This window comes from Aythya marila (genome assembly GCF_965140915.1).
Source record: "Aythya marila genome assembly, chromosome: W".
In the NCBI taxonomy this organism is placed as follows: domain Eukaryota; kingdom Metazoa; phylum Chordata; class Aves; order Anseriformes; family Anatidae; genus Aythya; species Aythya marila.
Genome location: NC_139081.1, coordinates 8,868,138 through 8,884,374, shown reverse-complemented (window position 1 = coordinate 8,884,374; position 16,237 = coordinate 8,868,138). Strand labels below are relative to the sequence as shown.

Below are 16,237 nucleotides of genomic sequence, written 5' to 3'. Positions count from 1 at the left end.
CTTCTGACATAAAAACCTCCAGAAATGAGGGGAGAGGGCAATAAAAATAAAAATGTTAACAGAGTTAAATTTAGTTCATATTCATTAAATATTTCCAGCCACTCATCCTTGTGAATACTGGAAAACAGAATATTCCACATTAGAAGAATTAGTTAAAATAGTGGGAAGACAAAGTAACAAGGGAATAATGGTAATTTTTAGTAGGTTTTAACACCTACAGAAAACTAGGTTTTCTGTCAGGGCCTTTGTTGTGCGTGCCACAAAAGACAGACGATAATTTTCAGAAAAGAGAACACATTCAATACATTTCAGGAAATCAAAATTAAAGTCATACTTAGAAAAAAAAAATAAACCTAAAGTGAAAAATCTAAAAAATACATAGTAATTAATACATTAGAAGAATGCACAGCATAGATTTACAAACTGGAACAAACAGGACTTCTGTAGACAATAATCAACAATCAAAGGGGAAAGCACTAGATAGTTTGCAATTTATTTTTTAGCAAGACATTATGGTTCCTTATACCACACCTTTGAAATCTTTTAAAATATACATTGTAAAGCTTAATTGAATTCCACATGAACAATGAAAAAATGTTATATGAAAGAATATCTGTCTGTCCAGTGGGAAACTCAGAATTACATAGCATGTTCTAGAGCCCATTACTAAAATGAGAGAAATACAGCAAAGACCACGAAGAAGTGTTTGAGAAGGAAGAGAATCTTGAGAAAAATACATTAGGATAGTATAGATTTTTCTTTTCTATCTTTCACCGACTTTTCACAAACTGAGTTTTAATCCCTATCGAACATTTAAGGAACCAGGACAATTGCTGATAATTAACAGTGAGGGAAAAATGTCCTTTGGAAGATGCCTTTCAGCCCCAGCTCCCTACTCGTTCAGTCCAAGGAGACATTTTGGGAACGTGGTGTGGTTCTCCCCCAAACAGGGCACTGGAGTTTCACTCCATGAAAATCAGGATGTCTGTAAGAGGAATGATGGGCAGCCAGATTCCTAAATGCATAGAAAGGCAAACTCACTTGAAATGGGTGTTGGATGCATGGAAAATAATGCTCAAAACCACAAGTGTTTTAAATAAAACATACAAAGGATACTTCTAACTGTCTAATGCAAGATGAAGCTATACTGGAAAATATGCATACCTAAAAACATCAGTGCCTAGACACTTTCTAGACATTTAAAATCCTAATCAGTGAGAAAGATAAAGAAAAATAAAACATACTCCTCTCACCCTTCAAGAAACCTTTTTCTTTTTAAATCCTGTATGGGAATGAACTATAAAGTGAGATGGTGAAGATGCATGTTGTATATACTTAATTATACTGATTACAGGCTATAAATATACATTGCTCTGTTGTGTTTTTTTTTTTCTACCATGGTATTTATTTTCATCTCTTTACATATAATGCTGTAAACTACTCACATTTTGTTCACATAGCAGTTTGAGATCATCTCTCTGAGGAGAGCTCCCCATGCTCCACTGCGTGCCCAAGTCATCAATCTGATTGTGAGTGTGGTGTATAATGGGACGGATATCCCCTGTAGCACTAGTATCAACTGTCAGCTCCTTCACCCTACAATCAGAAAATATTTCATTTTCAAATTAATAACTTCCTGTGCAAAGTAGCTACCACCAAAAATAAATCTCTATGGGTTTATATACAATTTAATTCATTTAACATGGATGATGATGCTACCTTCACAAATTTAATGTGCCAAGAAGACATTAGTCCAACTTGTAAAAACCATGGACCATTCAGTTTCAACTAAATTGGATCGAAGTCCATTTTCTAACAAAAGTAATTTTTAAAATGAAATCTTACTACTCATTAAAATGCTGAGGGCAAAAATCTCCTCAACATGAACTCCTTAACAGTAAATAATATATGATAGAAAAGTTCATTCAATGCCCAAAACTTGACCATTTTTCTTTTTTCTGTGCACCCATCTGTGTTTTAAAGAAATAATAATGAATATAACCTTAAACTAAGATAATTTCAAAGGCAAAAATATCTTAAACAGACTTGTCAGATTTGGTTCACTAAATATACAAAGGTGACATCACCATTTTCTTTTCTTTTCTTTTCTTTTCTTTTCTTTTCTTTTCTTTTCTTTTCTTTTCTTTTCTTTTCTTTTCTTTTCTTTTCTTTTCTTTTCTTTTCTTTTCTTTTCTTTTCTTTTCTATTTTTTAAATGTATGAAGGAAAATAGCAAGCCTGGATACAAAGGGTAGATGTTTAAGGAGGATGAACAAAGTACTGGGAAGATGACTGAAGATCATGCAGAACCATCACCTGCCAAACAAAATTAAAAAAAAAAAAAAGTGCATGATTCAAGGTAAGGGGAATAATGTGAAAGGTTGGTCTGTAAAAATACATAGATAAAATAAAAACTTCAAAATAAAGATTTGATGTATAGAATAAAGTAGACCTGGTGACTGAAGGAGAAACGTCATCATACTCATAGGAAGGAGAGAGATCAGAGCGACTGCCACTACCCTGTGAGAAGGGAATGTCCGAAGGACTAATTCCAAATTCCTTTACTCTGCAGTAACAAAATACAGCATCAAATTAAGAAAAAATGACCTCATAAACACAGTTAAAATGACAACTCTTTCTTAAGTATTCTTCTTTTATAGTTTAAAAACCTAATAAATTATGTTTAAATTAAAACACAAATAAAAGCATCAACTTACTTAAACTTTCTGCAAATAAAGGTCACTAACAGACCTGGAAAAAAACAGCACTACTAATCTGCAGGAGAATACAATAGCAATGTTTTCAGAAGAGTAATTCCAAAATTTAGTTAGTGCAGTAAATAATGTCTGAGTAATGGCTGCAGTGGCTTAGGTGGAGCTTGGCTGCCCACCTGAGTAAAACCACCTCAACTTCAAGTACCCAAAAGGGTACTGGTGGACTTTTGGCATAGTTGCCTTGGAGATGGAGGACAGTAGCCAAAAGGATATCATATACTTTATGACTCCATGCTGAACAATAAACCTGGGGGGCTGTCTGGGCAGGGGAAGAGGCTGCTGTCTGGGCATTGGTTGGCAGGTGGTGAGCAATTGCATTGCGCATCACATGCTTTGTATGTTCTATTATTATTTTTATTATCATCATTATTACTATTATTATTTCTCTTCCTTTTATCTCATACTAAACTGTATTTCAACTCATCAGCTTTTACCTTTTTTTCTTCCCAATTATCTCCCCTGTCCCACTGGGGGGGGGGGGGGCGTGAGCAAACAGCTGTGTAGTGCTTTGCTGCTTGCCTGGCTAAACCACAACACCCTGTAACAACATACAAAAGTGATACCAAGATGAAGAAACAGATTCAGCACAACTGTTTTTGTATTTAATTTTTCTGCAGTGTCTTTTTCTGGAGTGATTTCAGCAATGCGTAGGCTATAAGGGACAGGAAGATCCAATATGTCTTCATGAACACAAAACTCCCTCCTTTACATTAATACAGGGGACTAGACTAGATGCCTCATTTTCACAAGGAAGGAAATTACACAGACCAGTCCAAGCCAGACAGGCTTGCTACTAATTCCCTTGATTCAGGGGCAAATTCAGATTCCAAGAGGAACTGGTGATAAGCTTTTATAGCAGCCCTTTTTGCCCATTAGTGACAGTAAGGAGTGCCCAGACAAACAGAAGCAGACACAATTTTGCCCTTATCTTTCATTTGGGCAAGAAAATCCGATTCCAGACCAATAGGTGGTAGCCTTTTCCAGAAAAACAAAACAAAACACGCACACACACAAAAACAAAAACAAAAAACAAAAACAAAAACAAACAAACAAACAAACAAACAATCAAACAAAACAAACAAACAAAAAAAACACAGCAGGATTACTGATGGCCTAGGTGCTAGCTTTGTGAACTCCAGGTCTTGCTGGAAAACTGTAGCAACTCTCACTGCAGCACACACAAGATTGCCCCATCTATGTGAAATTAAGCAGAACTGCATCTGGAAAAGGCTCCTTTTACAATTGCTGAAGATAGGCTAACGCTTTCAGAGAGTAGTACAGGTCTCAGAGGTGCTGACTCAGCCTCTGGAGATGCTTATTTCTGTATGTATATTATAAAGTCACTGCTGGATTAGCCAGATTTTACTTAGGTGTCTCAGATATTTGCTTATAGTTAGAAAGTACAAAAGCTGGGACACAGCAACTGCAGAATTTTGATAAAAATAAGCTAGCAGATATACATCAAATAGGCTGGCAACAGCATGCTAACAGGATGAAAAAGCACATTATAGTCAGCATGGATTCAGCAAGGGAAAGTCATTTTTGACCAGTCTGCTACACTTCAATGAGATTACTAACTGGGTAGATGAGGGGAAAGTGGTGGGTGTGGTCTACCTTGACTTCAGCAAGGCTTTTGACACTGTCTTCCATAACATCCTCATAGACAAGCTCAGGAAGTGCAGCCTAGATGAGTGGACAGTGAGTTGGATTGATAATTGGCTGGATGGCAGAACTCAGAGGGTTGTGCTTAGTGATGCAGAAATTAGTTGGAGGCCTGTAGCTAGCAGTGTCCCCCAGGGGTCAGTACTGGGTCCAGTCTTTTTCAACATTAATCAGTGACCTGGACGATGGAACAGAGTGCACCTTCAGCAAGTTTGCTGATGACACAAAGTTCGGAGGAGTAGTGGATACCCAAGAGGGCTGTGCTGCCGTTCAGAGGGATAGCAACAGGCTGCAGGGATCGGCCGAGAGGAACCTCATGAAGTTCAACAGGGGCAAGTGCAGGGTCCTGCACCTAGGGAGGAATAACCCCAAGCACCGGTACAGGCTGGGGAGTGACCTGCTGGAGAGCAGCTCTGCAGAGAGAGTCCTGGGAGTCCTGGTGGACATCAGGCTGACCATGAGTCGGCAATGTGCCCTTGTGGCCAAGGAGGCCAACGGTATCCTGGGCTGCATTCAGAAGAGTGTTGCCAGCAGGTCAAGGGAGGTGATCCTCCCCCTCTACTCGGCCCTGGTGAGGCCATGTCTGGAGTATCGTGTCCAGTTCTGGGCGCCCCAGAACAAGAGGGACATAGAACTACTGGAGCGAGTCCAGAGGAGGGCTATGAAGATGACTAGAGGACTGGAGCACCTGTCATTCGAGGACAGGCTGAGAGAACTGGGCCTGTTTAGCCTGGAGAAGAGAAGACCAAGAGGGGATCTTATCAATGTGCATAAATATCTGAGGGGAGGGTGTCAAGAGGATGGGGCCAGATGGTTTAGTAGTGCCCAGTGATAGGATAAGAGGCAACAGGCACAGACTTAAACACAGGAAGTTCCATCTGAATATGAGAGGGCACTTCTTTACCGTGAGGGTGACAGAAAACAGATTGCCCAGAGAGGTTGTGGAGTCTCCTTCTCTGGAGATATTCAAAACCTGCCTGGATGCCATCCTGCGCAACGTGCTCTAGGTGATCCTGCTCAGCAGGGGGGTTGGACTAGATGATCTTCAGAGGTCCCTTTCACTCCCACCCATTCTGTGATTCTGTGCTTTTTGGAAGGTATCTCAGCCAGCACTCTAGGGAATCTGGAGATGCCTCCAGAGCAGGGGCAAAACTAATAGTGGCGTCTTCCATACTCCTTGCACTGCAGACTATAACCACCTCTGGTGAGCCTCACCTTTGTGCCTGGCAAGATTGTGGAAAAGATCCTCCTGGAAGTAGTGTCGAGGCACATGCAAGAAGAGGTGATCTGAGACAGCCAGCACGGCTTCACCAAGGGCAAATCCTGCCTGACCAGTCTGGTGGCTTTCTACAATTGAGTGACTGCATCAGGTGACAAAGGAAGACTGACCAATGTCATCTACCTGGACTTCTGCAAGGCCTTTGACATGGACCTATATGACATCCTGGTCTCCAAATTGGCGAGATATAGATTTGATGGGTGGACCGTTCAGTGGATAAGGAATTGGCTTGAAGGTCAAACACAGATACTGGTGGTCAATGGCTCTATTAGGACTTAGGACTCGAGGAAATGACCACAAGTTGCACCAGGGGAGGTTTAGATTAGATATCATGAAAAACCTTTTCTCTCAAAGAGTGGTCAGGCACTGGAACAGACTGTCCAGGGAGGTGGCGGAGTCACTATCCCTGGTGGTGTTCAAGAAGCACCGCCAGGTGCTACAAGAGATGATTTAATAGTTTAGTATTGGTGACAGGAGGACGGTTGGACTAGATGAACTTGTAGGTCCTTTCCAACCTTGCGTTTCTATGATTTCTATGATATCTATATCCAAGTGGAGGCCAGTGATGAGTGTTGTCCCTCAGGGGTCTTTCCTGGGACAGGTACTTTTTAATATCTTTATCAATGACATAGTGGGATCAAGTGCATCCTCAGCAAGTTTGCAGATGACACTAAGCTGAGTGGTGTGGTTGATACAATAGAAGGATGAGATGCCATCCAAAGGGACCTGGACAAGCTTGTGAATTCGGCCCACATGAACCTAATGAGGTTCAATAAGGCCAAGTGCAAGGTCCTGCACCTGGGCCAGGGCAATCCCGGACATGAGTACAGACTGGGAGAAAGAACTCATTGAGACTAGCCCTTCAGAGAAGGACTTGAGGTTTCTGATGGATGATAAGCTTGACATGAGCCAGCAGTGCACGTTTGCAGCCCAAAAGGCCAACTGCATCCTGGGCTGCATCAAAAGAGGAGTAGCCAGCAGGTCAAGGGGGCTGATTGTCCCCCTCTACTCTGCCCTTGTGAGGCCCCACTTGGAGTATTGCATCCAGGTCTGAAGCCCCCAGCACAAGAAGGATGTGGATCTGTTAGAGCGGGTCCAGAGGAGGGCCACAAAGATGATCAGAGGGCTGGAGCGCCTCTCCTACGATGAAAGGCTGAGAGAGCTGGGGTTTTTCAGCCTACAGAAATGAAGGCTCTGAGGCGACCTCATTACAGCCTTTCAGTACTTAAAGGGGACTTATAAAAAAGATGCAGAGTGACTCTTTGCTCAGTCAGATAATGACAGGGCAAAGGGGAATGGTTTTAAACTAAAAGAGGGGAGATTTAGATTAGAGGTTAGAAAGGAATTTTTCACTCAGAGGGTGGTGAGGCACTGGAACAGGTTGCCCAGAGAGGTTGTGGGATGCCCCATCCCTGGAGGTGTTCAAGATCAGGTTCAGTGAAGCCCTGAGCAACCTGATCTAGTGGGTAATGTCCCTGCCTATGGCAAGGGGAGGTTGGAACAAGATGATCTTTGAGGTCCCTTCCAACCCAAATCATTCTATCATGATTCTATGATAATGGCTTAAATGCAGTTTCTACTGATTCTACTGTAATGGTTGTAAAAAATGACTAAATAAATGGCTGAAACAATTACACATCATGGAACAACAGTATTCTAAACTCCAGTGATCAACAGCCAGGATAGCTACAAGCAATAACATTTTCCATACCTATTTGCATATCTCAATGTATTTAGAGTGTTTTCACATGATGCCATCCCTGGAGAAATTGTAGCAATCTGCAGAAAACAAGCCACACATTAATAATTTGCACACATTAAGAAAAGGGGGTAGATGAAGTTAAATAAAGGTTTTTTTTTGTTGTGTTTTGTTTGTGTTTTTTTTTTTTAATCCCGTTTCATTTGAGATCTACAAAAAAATCTACTCTGTTCAGCTGTCCCAATACAATGACACCTCAAGAACAGATGTCAAGTCTGTCAAGTCAAACCTTTTTTTTTTCTTTTTTTTTTTTAACCATACCTGACACATTAAGAATTCATGGAAATTTCAGTCAATTTCCGACATCTGACAGCTTGGTAGCATAATATGTAAATGCAAAACTCTAACTGAAAAAATAAGGCTCCTCAAACAGGAAATATGCAACTCAGTAGAAAATAAGTCTAATGCATCCTGCATATGATTACCAGATATTATTTTTATATATGCATCTTCAAAAGCTGTTCTCCATTCAAGCAGACTGCATACTGATTAAGAGATCTGTTTGTTGGCTATAGTCCAAAACTGTACTTAATGATATTAAAGATAAGCATGTGTTTAGGTATTTTCCTAAATAAAGATGTTTTCTTTTTCTGAACTAGAAATTATCTGTAAATAACACTTGATAGATAAATTATTATCAGACATATCTGGGATCTGTAAGTCTTTCTTTTTCCAGTTAAATAAAATACCCTGAAGATCTCACCTTCTTTTCAACACTCAGCAAAAATAAAAACAGTGATCATGCAACAGTGGCATCATGATTTGTCCTAGCTTCTCTCAGTAGTCCATTTTTTTAATCTCTGCTCCTTTCAGGAGAGTCATAGAGGCACTACCCAGGAAAAACATCTCTATGATCCTAAACTCTACCATTTTTGCTGGCAGCACAGCATCAGGAGACTGAAACTGATGAAGATTAGATAATCCTGGTCTTTTGTTTCATCCTGCTGCTGACATTACCATACAAGATCACAGGTAGTCATCCTGAGAGGAATTTCTCCTACTGGGGAGAAAGGAAAAATATACTATGGGAAGGGGTTAGAAAGTCTAAAGAGCTTGCTAATACATACACTGCTTAAATCTCTAATACCGGTATGCATCAGTTGCTAATGAAAATAATTGTAGATTTGAAAAGATCATTTGATTGCATGTCTCTTTATAAAGCATTGTGGATACTAATTAACAAAAATCTACATGTTCCTAAAATCTTTCCGAAGTCACTTTATATGAAAGGTGCATGCATCACTTTCATCAGTTTACTGTTCACAGTATACAACATGTGGCAACTGCCATAATGCCAGGAGACTGTTACGTCTTCAAGTGTATAAGGAACAGCTATAGGGAAGTGCCACTGTAGGTGCCCACAGCCATGATACTACCTTCAGGGCACAAGACTCTGTTGAAAAGAAACACCCACTAAGTCACATGTTCTCATGCCCCAACAAGCCCAGTCCAGGCAGGACAGGAGGACTTCACAAGTCAGCAGAAGAGCACCTGAAGAGCAGCATGAAGTAATTCCAGAAACTCCAGCCAGTAAGTCAGCTTCATCAGGGGCCCAACTAAAATGTCTCTAGGCAACACACATAGCATGGGGAATAAACAAGAGGAGTTAGAGACATGCGCACACCTACAGGGCTATGATTTTATTGGCATCATAGAGACGTGGTGGGATGATTTCCATGACTGGAGTGCTGGAATGCAAGGATACGGGCTATTCAGGAAAGACAGGCAGGGAAGATGAGGAAGGGGTGTTTCCCTCTATGTCAATGACTACCTGGAGGGCATGGAGCTCTGCCTAGGATGAGGATCTGACTGACAGTTTATAGGTCAGGATTAAAGGGAGGGCAGGGACAGGTGACATAGTGAAAGGTCTGCTACAGGCCACCCGACCAGATGAGGACCTCTACAGACAGATAGAAGCAGCCTCATGTTCACAAGCCCTGGTCTTCATGGGAGACTTCAACCACCCCAATATCTGTTGAAGGGACAGCAGAGCAGGGCACAGGTAATCCAGGTGGTTCCTGGAATGCAATGATGACAACTTCCTTCTCCAAGTGATAGAGCAGCCAAGGAGGAGAGGTGCTATGCTGGACCTCACGCTTACTAACAGGGAGGGGTTGGAGAGGAATGTGAAACTCAAGGGCAGCTTCGGCTGCAGTGACCATAAGATGGTGGAGTTTAGGATCCTGAGTGCAGTGAAGAGAGTACACAACAAGCTCGCTACCCTGGACTTTGGGATAGCAGAATTTGGCCTATTCAGGGATCGGCTTCGTAGAGTACCATGGGACAAAGTACTTGTACTTTGTGTCAGAGTACCTTAGGCACAAAAAGAAAGCCTATGGCTGCTGGAAGCAGGATCAAGCAATGTGGAAGGACTACAGGGATGCTGTTCGTCTTTGTAGGGAGAAAATTTGTGCAGCCAAAGCCCAACTAGAGTTGAAGCTGGCCAGGTCTGTGGGAGACAATAAAAAGGGCTTTTTAAATATGTGAACAGAAAAAGGAGGACCAGAGAAAACATAGGTTCCCTACTTGATGGGGATGGTCACCTCATAAACAAGGACATAGGCAAAGCAGAGACGTTTAATGCCTTCTTTGCCTCCGTCTTCAATGCCGATGATGGACTTTGGGACCCTGGGTACCCTGAGCTGGAGGACCGTGATGGTGGGAATGATAAACTCCCAGCCAACCCTGAATGTGTGTGGGATTTGCTGCTCCACCTGGATCCATACAAGTCCATGGGTCCGGATGGGATTCATCCCAGGGTACTTAGATAGCTGGCTGACGTCATCACAGGACCTCTCTCAATTATTTTTCAATGGTCTTGGGAATCTGGAGAGGTCCCAGTAGACTGGAAGCTGGCAAATGTTGCGCCAATTTTAGAGAAGGGCAAGAAAGAGGACCCTGGCAGCTACAGGCCTGTCAGTCTCACATCAGGGCCTGGTAAAATTATGGAGAAGATGATCCTTGAAGTTAGTGAAGCGCACCTGGGGGACAATGCAGTCATTGGTCCCAGCCAACATGGGTTCACGAGGGGAAGGTCCTGCCTAACAAATTTGATTTCCTTTTATGATAAAGTCACCCGTCTAGTCTATCAGGGGAAACCATCTGATGTGATCTTTTTGGATTTCAGTAAAGCTTTTGACACAGTTTCCCATAGGATCCTACTGGACAAAATGTCCAGCATACAGCTAGACAAAAGCATCCTACGATGGGTGAGCAATTGGCTGACAGGCAGGGCTCAAACGGTTGTGGTAAATGGGGCCGCATCAGGCTGAAGGATGGTCACTAGTGGGGTACCCCAGGGCTCCATTTTATGGCCAGGTCTCTTCAATGTTTTTATAAACGATTTGGATGTAGGACTAGAAGGTGTTTTGAGCAAATTTGCTGATGATACTAAACTTGGAGGAGTTGTTGACTCTGCTGAGGATGGAAAGGCCTAGCAGAGAGATCTGGACAGATTGGAGAGCTGGGCAATCACCAAACACATCAAGTTTAACACAAGCACGTGCCGGGTCCTGCACCTGGGAAGGGGCAGCCCTGGCTATATGTGCAGACTGGACGATGAGACGCTGGAGAGCAGCCCCGCAGAGAGTGATCTGGGGGTTGTGGTTGATAGCAAGCTGAATATGAGCCAGCAGTGTGCCCTGGCAGCCAGGAGGGCCAACCTTATCCTGGGGTGCATCAAACATGGTATTGCTAGTTGTTGGTCGAGGGAAGTGATTGTCCCGCTCTACTCTGCGCTGGTGTGGCCTCATCTCGAGTACTGTGTGCTGTTCTGGGCACCACAGTACAAAAAGGACATGAAACTATTGGAGAGTGTCCAGAGAAGGGCTACAAAGATGGTGAAGGGCATAGAGGGGAAGACATACGAGGAGCGGCTGAGGTCACTTGGTCTGTTCAGTCTGTAAAAGTGGTCTACAGCTTCCTCACGAGGGGAAGTGGAGGGGCAGGCACCGATCTGTTCTCTTTAGTGACCAATGATAGAACCCAAGGAACTGGAGTCAAGCTGCAACAGGGGAGGTTCAAGCTGGATATCAGTAAAAGGTTCTTCACCAAAAGGGTGGTTGGGCACTGGAACAGGCTTTCCAGGGACATAGTCACGGCACCAAGCCTGTTGGAGTTTAAGAAGTGTTTGGACTGTGCTCTTAGTTATATGGTCTGAATTTTTGGGTAGACCTGTGTGGTGCCAGGAGGTGACTCGATGACCTTTATGGGTCCCTTCCAATTCAGGATATTCTATGATTCAATGATTCTATGAAAGCCCTGGAGGGAAGAGGGGCCCAAGAAAGCTGGTCTCTATTCAAGGGTGACCTCCTCCAAGCTCAGGAGGGATGCATCCCAACAAAGAGAAAGTCAAGGAAAAACATCAGGAGGTATGTTCATGGATGAACAAGGAACTGCTGACTAAACTAACACAAAAAGGAAGCCTATAGGTACAGGCTTCTATAGGTACATTGGTGATAAAAGGAAGGCTAGGGAAACTGTGGGCCCTCTTTCAAAGGAAACGGGAGATCTGGACACCCAGGATATGGAGAAGGCTGAGGGACTCAATGACGTTTTTGCCTCAGTCTTCTCCAGCAAGAGACCTAGTTTGCTCTATAGCCCAAGTCCCAGAATGCAAAAGAGCAGGGACTGGGAGAGTGATGAACTGGCCACTGTAGGAGAAGATCAGGTTCAACACCAGCTAAGGAATCTAAAGGTACACAAGTCCATGGGACCTGATGAGATGCATCCGTGGGTCCTGAGGGAACTGGCAGATGTAGCTGATAAGCCACTGTCCATCATATTTGAGAAGTCATGGCAGTCTAGTGAAGTTCCCACAGACTGGAAGAGGGGAAACATAACCCCCATATTTAAAAAGGGAAAAAACGAAGATGTGGGGAGCCACAGGCCAGTCAGTTTCACCCCTGTGCCTGGCAAGATCATGGAGAAGATCCTCCTGGAAAACACGTTTGGGCATATGGAAAATAAGGAGGTGATTGGTGACAGCCAACATGTCACCAGTCACCTCCAGGTGATTGACAGACAACCTCATGAAGTTCAACAAGGCCAAGTGCAAGGTCCTGTATCTGGGCCAGGGCAATCCCAAGCACATATACAGACTGGGTGGAGAGTGGATAGAGAGCAGCCCTGATGAGAAGGACCTGGGGGTGTTGGTTGATAAGAAGCTTGACATGAGCTGGCAATCACAGAATTGTAGGGGTTGGAAGGGACCCTGAGAGATCATCAGGTCCAAACTCCCTGTCAAGGCAGGTTCCCTAGAGACAGAATCACAGAATTGTAGGGGTTGGAAAGAAATATGCACTTTCAGCCCAGAAAGCCAGCTATATCCTGGGCTGCATCAAAAGAGGCACGGACTGCAGGTCAAGGGAGTTGATTCTTCCCCTCTACTCGGCTCTCGTGAGACCCCCACCTGGAGTACTGTATTCAGCTCTGGGGCCTCCAATATAAGGACATGGACCTGTTTGAGTGCATCTAGAGGAGAGTCACAAAGAAGATCAGAGGACTGGAGCACCTTTCCTACAAAGACAGGCTGAGAAAATTGGAGGTTTTCAGTCTGGAAAAGACAAGGATCCAGGGAGACCTTACAGCAGCCTTCCAGTACTTAAAGGCGATCTACAAGAAAGCTGGAGAGGGAACTTTTTACAAGGGCACGTAGTGATAGGACAAGGGGGGATGGCTTTAAATTGAAAGAGGGTATATTTAAATTAGAACCAGAGGGGTTGAAACTTGCCCTGGTTTTAGCTAGGACAGAGTTAATTTTCCTCCTAATGGAAAATCTACCTCGACCCTAGAGACACAGGTACATGAGTTGCAAGGAAACACAATCACAAAAGGGGGAGGTCTTCTGGGAAAATTGCTGGCAGTCCTCCAGAGTAATGAATACTTTGACCAGGACTAGAGGGGCCCTGCCTCCAGCCAGGGGGAGAAGTGGGACAGTCGGGTTTACTGGACTGTGTGGATTCGATGGCCTGGCACACCGGAAACGCAGAAATATAAAGCTTTAGTGGACACAGGCGCACAGTGTACCCTAATGTCATCAGGTCACCAAGGGGCAGAACTCATCTCTATCTCTGGAGTGACAGGGGGATCCCAACAGCTAACTGTACTGGAAGCTGAAGTAAGTCTAACTGGGAATGAGTGGCAAAAGCATCCCATTGTGACTGGCCCAGAGGCTCCATGCATCCTCGGCATAGACTACCTCAGGAGAGGGTACTTTAAGGACCCCAAAGGGTGGGCTTTTGACATAGCTGCCTTGAATAGGGAGGAGATTAAGCAGCTGTTTACCTTGCCTGGTCTCTCAGAGGACCCTTCTGTTGTGGGGTTGCTGAGGGTCGAAGAACAGCAGGTGCCAATCGCTACCACAACTGTTCACCAGTGGCAATATTGCACCGAGACTCCCTGATTCCCATCCATAAGCTAATTCATCATCCAGAGAGCCAAGGAGCTCCTGAACACCTGCAGTACATTGATGACATGATCGTGTGGGGTGACACAGGAGAAGAAGCTTTTGAGAAAGGAAGAAAATATTCCAAATCCTTCTGAAGGCTGGTTTTGCCATAAAACAAATTAAGGTCAAAGGACCTGCAAAGGACGTCCAGCTGATCCAAAATTACACACCATCTCTTCTGTCCTGAAAGACTGTTGTGTCAAATGGGAGCCCAAAGTCAGTCACAGACTAAACAAACTTAGTGGACACTTTATATATATATATATATATACACCTATATAAATATGTACAAAAAGTGGTGATTAATTGTAATGTATTGTAAAGTGTTGGACCGAAGCATGATATAAATGGTATGAAATAAGGTGTAGATATTGTCCTCGTTTCAGCTAGGATAGAGTTAATTTTGCTCATAGTAGTTGGTGTGGTGCTGTTTTTTGGATTTAGGGTGAGAATTGTTGATAACACACTGATGTTTTAATTGTTGCAGAGCAGTGCTTATACTAAGTCGAAGACTTTCCAGTTTCTCATACTGCCCTGCCAGTGCAGACTGGGGGCACCCCAGGTGTTGGCAGGGGACAGAACCAGGACAGCTGACCCAAACTGGCCAAAGGGATGTTCTGTACCATGTGATGTCATGCTGGACAATTAATATGGGGTGGCTGGCTGCAGGGGGTAGGGACTGCTGCTTGGGGCTGAGCTGGGCATCAGTCAGCGGGTGGTGAGCAATTGCATTGCACATCACTTGCTTTGTGCATATTATTATTATTATTATCATCATCATCATCATTATTATTATTTCTGTTCCTTTTCTGTCCTATTAAACTGTCTTTATCTCAACCCACAATCTTTTACTTTTTTTCCCACTGATTCTCTCCGCCATCCCACTGGGGTGCAGGGGGGGTGAGTGATTGGTTGTGTGGTGCTTAGCTGCCTGCTGGGTTAAACCACAACAAAATTCTATGATTTTTGAAGCCTATACCATTCTATGATTCTATGACTGACCTCTGCATAGCTCGCTTCCTCATTCGTAATTCCAATTGAGTAGAATGGAAAAGGTTGCACTACAGAAAGGAATATCTTTAAGACCAGCCATCACCGTTCTCCCTACCAGTATTGCTTATAAGCCATTACAGTGGGATCAACATCCCATTTGGGACACTCAAGTCTCCAAGTTCCTACTCCCAACCTGGAGGACTGGGCAGTCTGGAACTTCAGTAATGATTGCAGCATGTCAAGGATGTAGCATCTTAAGGATACAGAACTGGTTAAAAAGGACTATTGTATGTAGCTACCCTGCAAAGTTGAGACGATACATTATGCTAATATGTAACTCTTCAAAACCAACTTCAAATGATCTTTGAAACTATTAGAGGAGAAGAACTTCAGTGCAACTGCAAGAACTAATAATGTTCAAATCAAACAGTTTATGTTGACTGTACATCTCTGTATTTGTTTAGAATGAAGCAGATCCCAGTCATAACTGTCCATGTGGAAGTTATCTTCAAAAAATAGGTTTCTGAATCATATTTTAACCTTATATACAGAGGAGAATGCTCCATCCCTGAACATGTAACTTGTAAAACTGGAACAGGAAGTCTAAACTATGAAAGTCAAAGCTGAATAAGAATTAAGTGTAGAAATTACCAAAGAAATTTTATTTGAACATCCCACTTAGTATGTCAGAAAGTATGTCAGAAAGCAAATGAAAAAGGCAAAATATTTTATACCAGGACATTTCAAGAATCTCTTAATAAGTTAAAATCACAAGTTTTTACTCCATCCTTTTATATGCTTTCCACATTGAAAAATACCAGCATATTTGCAAATGTCTTAATCTATTTGCACATTAGAATATTGGATCAAATCTTTGTCTCGTTAAGGAATTCCTTTACAATAAATGCCTCACTGATAAGCAAAATCGGCATAATATTTCTCTGTTGCAATCTCTTTAGTTTATTTTGCCTGTAACAGGCTAAAATATTTTGGAGTAAATAATACCATTATCTATGTGTTACCTTGTAATAATTGAAACACTACTATACCTATGAAGTTCTTCTATGCTTTCATATTACTTCATATAAAGTAGACCCTATTCTAGAGAACATATCAGTGATCCCTACAGTTAACTGTAGAAACCTGAAATTAAACAATTTATTTTTAAACTATTTTGCAATCATTTTAGAAGTTCTAAGCACCACAGCTAATATTATATCTCAGCTGCAAAAAAGCAGTCACTGAACCCTCAGAATAAGTACTCTTTTAATTTAATAAAAGACCGTTCAACTATAGCTATTATAAACCATAATGATTTGCCAT

At 42.7% G+C, this 16,237-nt stretch overlaps 2 protein-coding genes across 4 annotated transcripts in view; one reads left to right on the top strand and one right to left on the bottom strand.

Annotated features, from left to right (window-relative positions):
* Positions 1 to 16,237, top strand: part of LOC309889474 (very low-density lipoprotein receptor-like) — a gene marked incomplete at both ends in the record, with an annotated part of 519,757 nt that overhangs the window by 290,181 nt on the left and 213,339 nt on the right. The window lies entirely within an intron of this gene.
* Positions 1 to 16,237, bottom strand: part of LOC309889430 (kinesin-like protein KIF2A) — a gene marked incomplete at both ends in the record, with an annotated part of 127,001 nt that overhangs the window by 20,095 nt on the left and 90,669 nt on the right. For 2 of the 3 annotated variants that reach the window (XM_082782266.1, XM_082782267.1), the window contains 2 exons: positions 1,446 to 1,596; positions 7,426 to 7,493. In XM_082782266.1, coding sequence (XP_082638392.1) covers positions 1,446 to 1,596; positions 7,426 to 7,493 — 219 coding nt within the window. Of the gene's footprint in view, positions 1 to 1,445; positions 1,597 to 2,451; positions 2,566 to 7,425; positions 7,494 to 16,237 lie in introns of all 3 variants that reach the window. The other variant, XM_082782265.1, reaches the window with a different exon arrangement.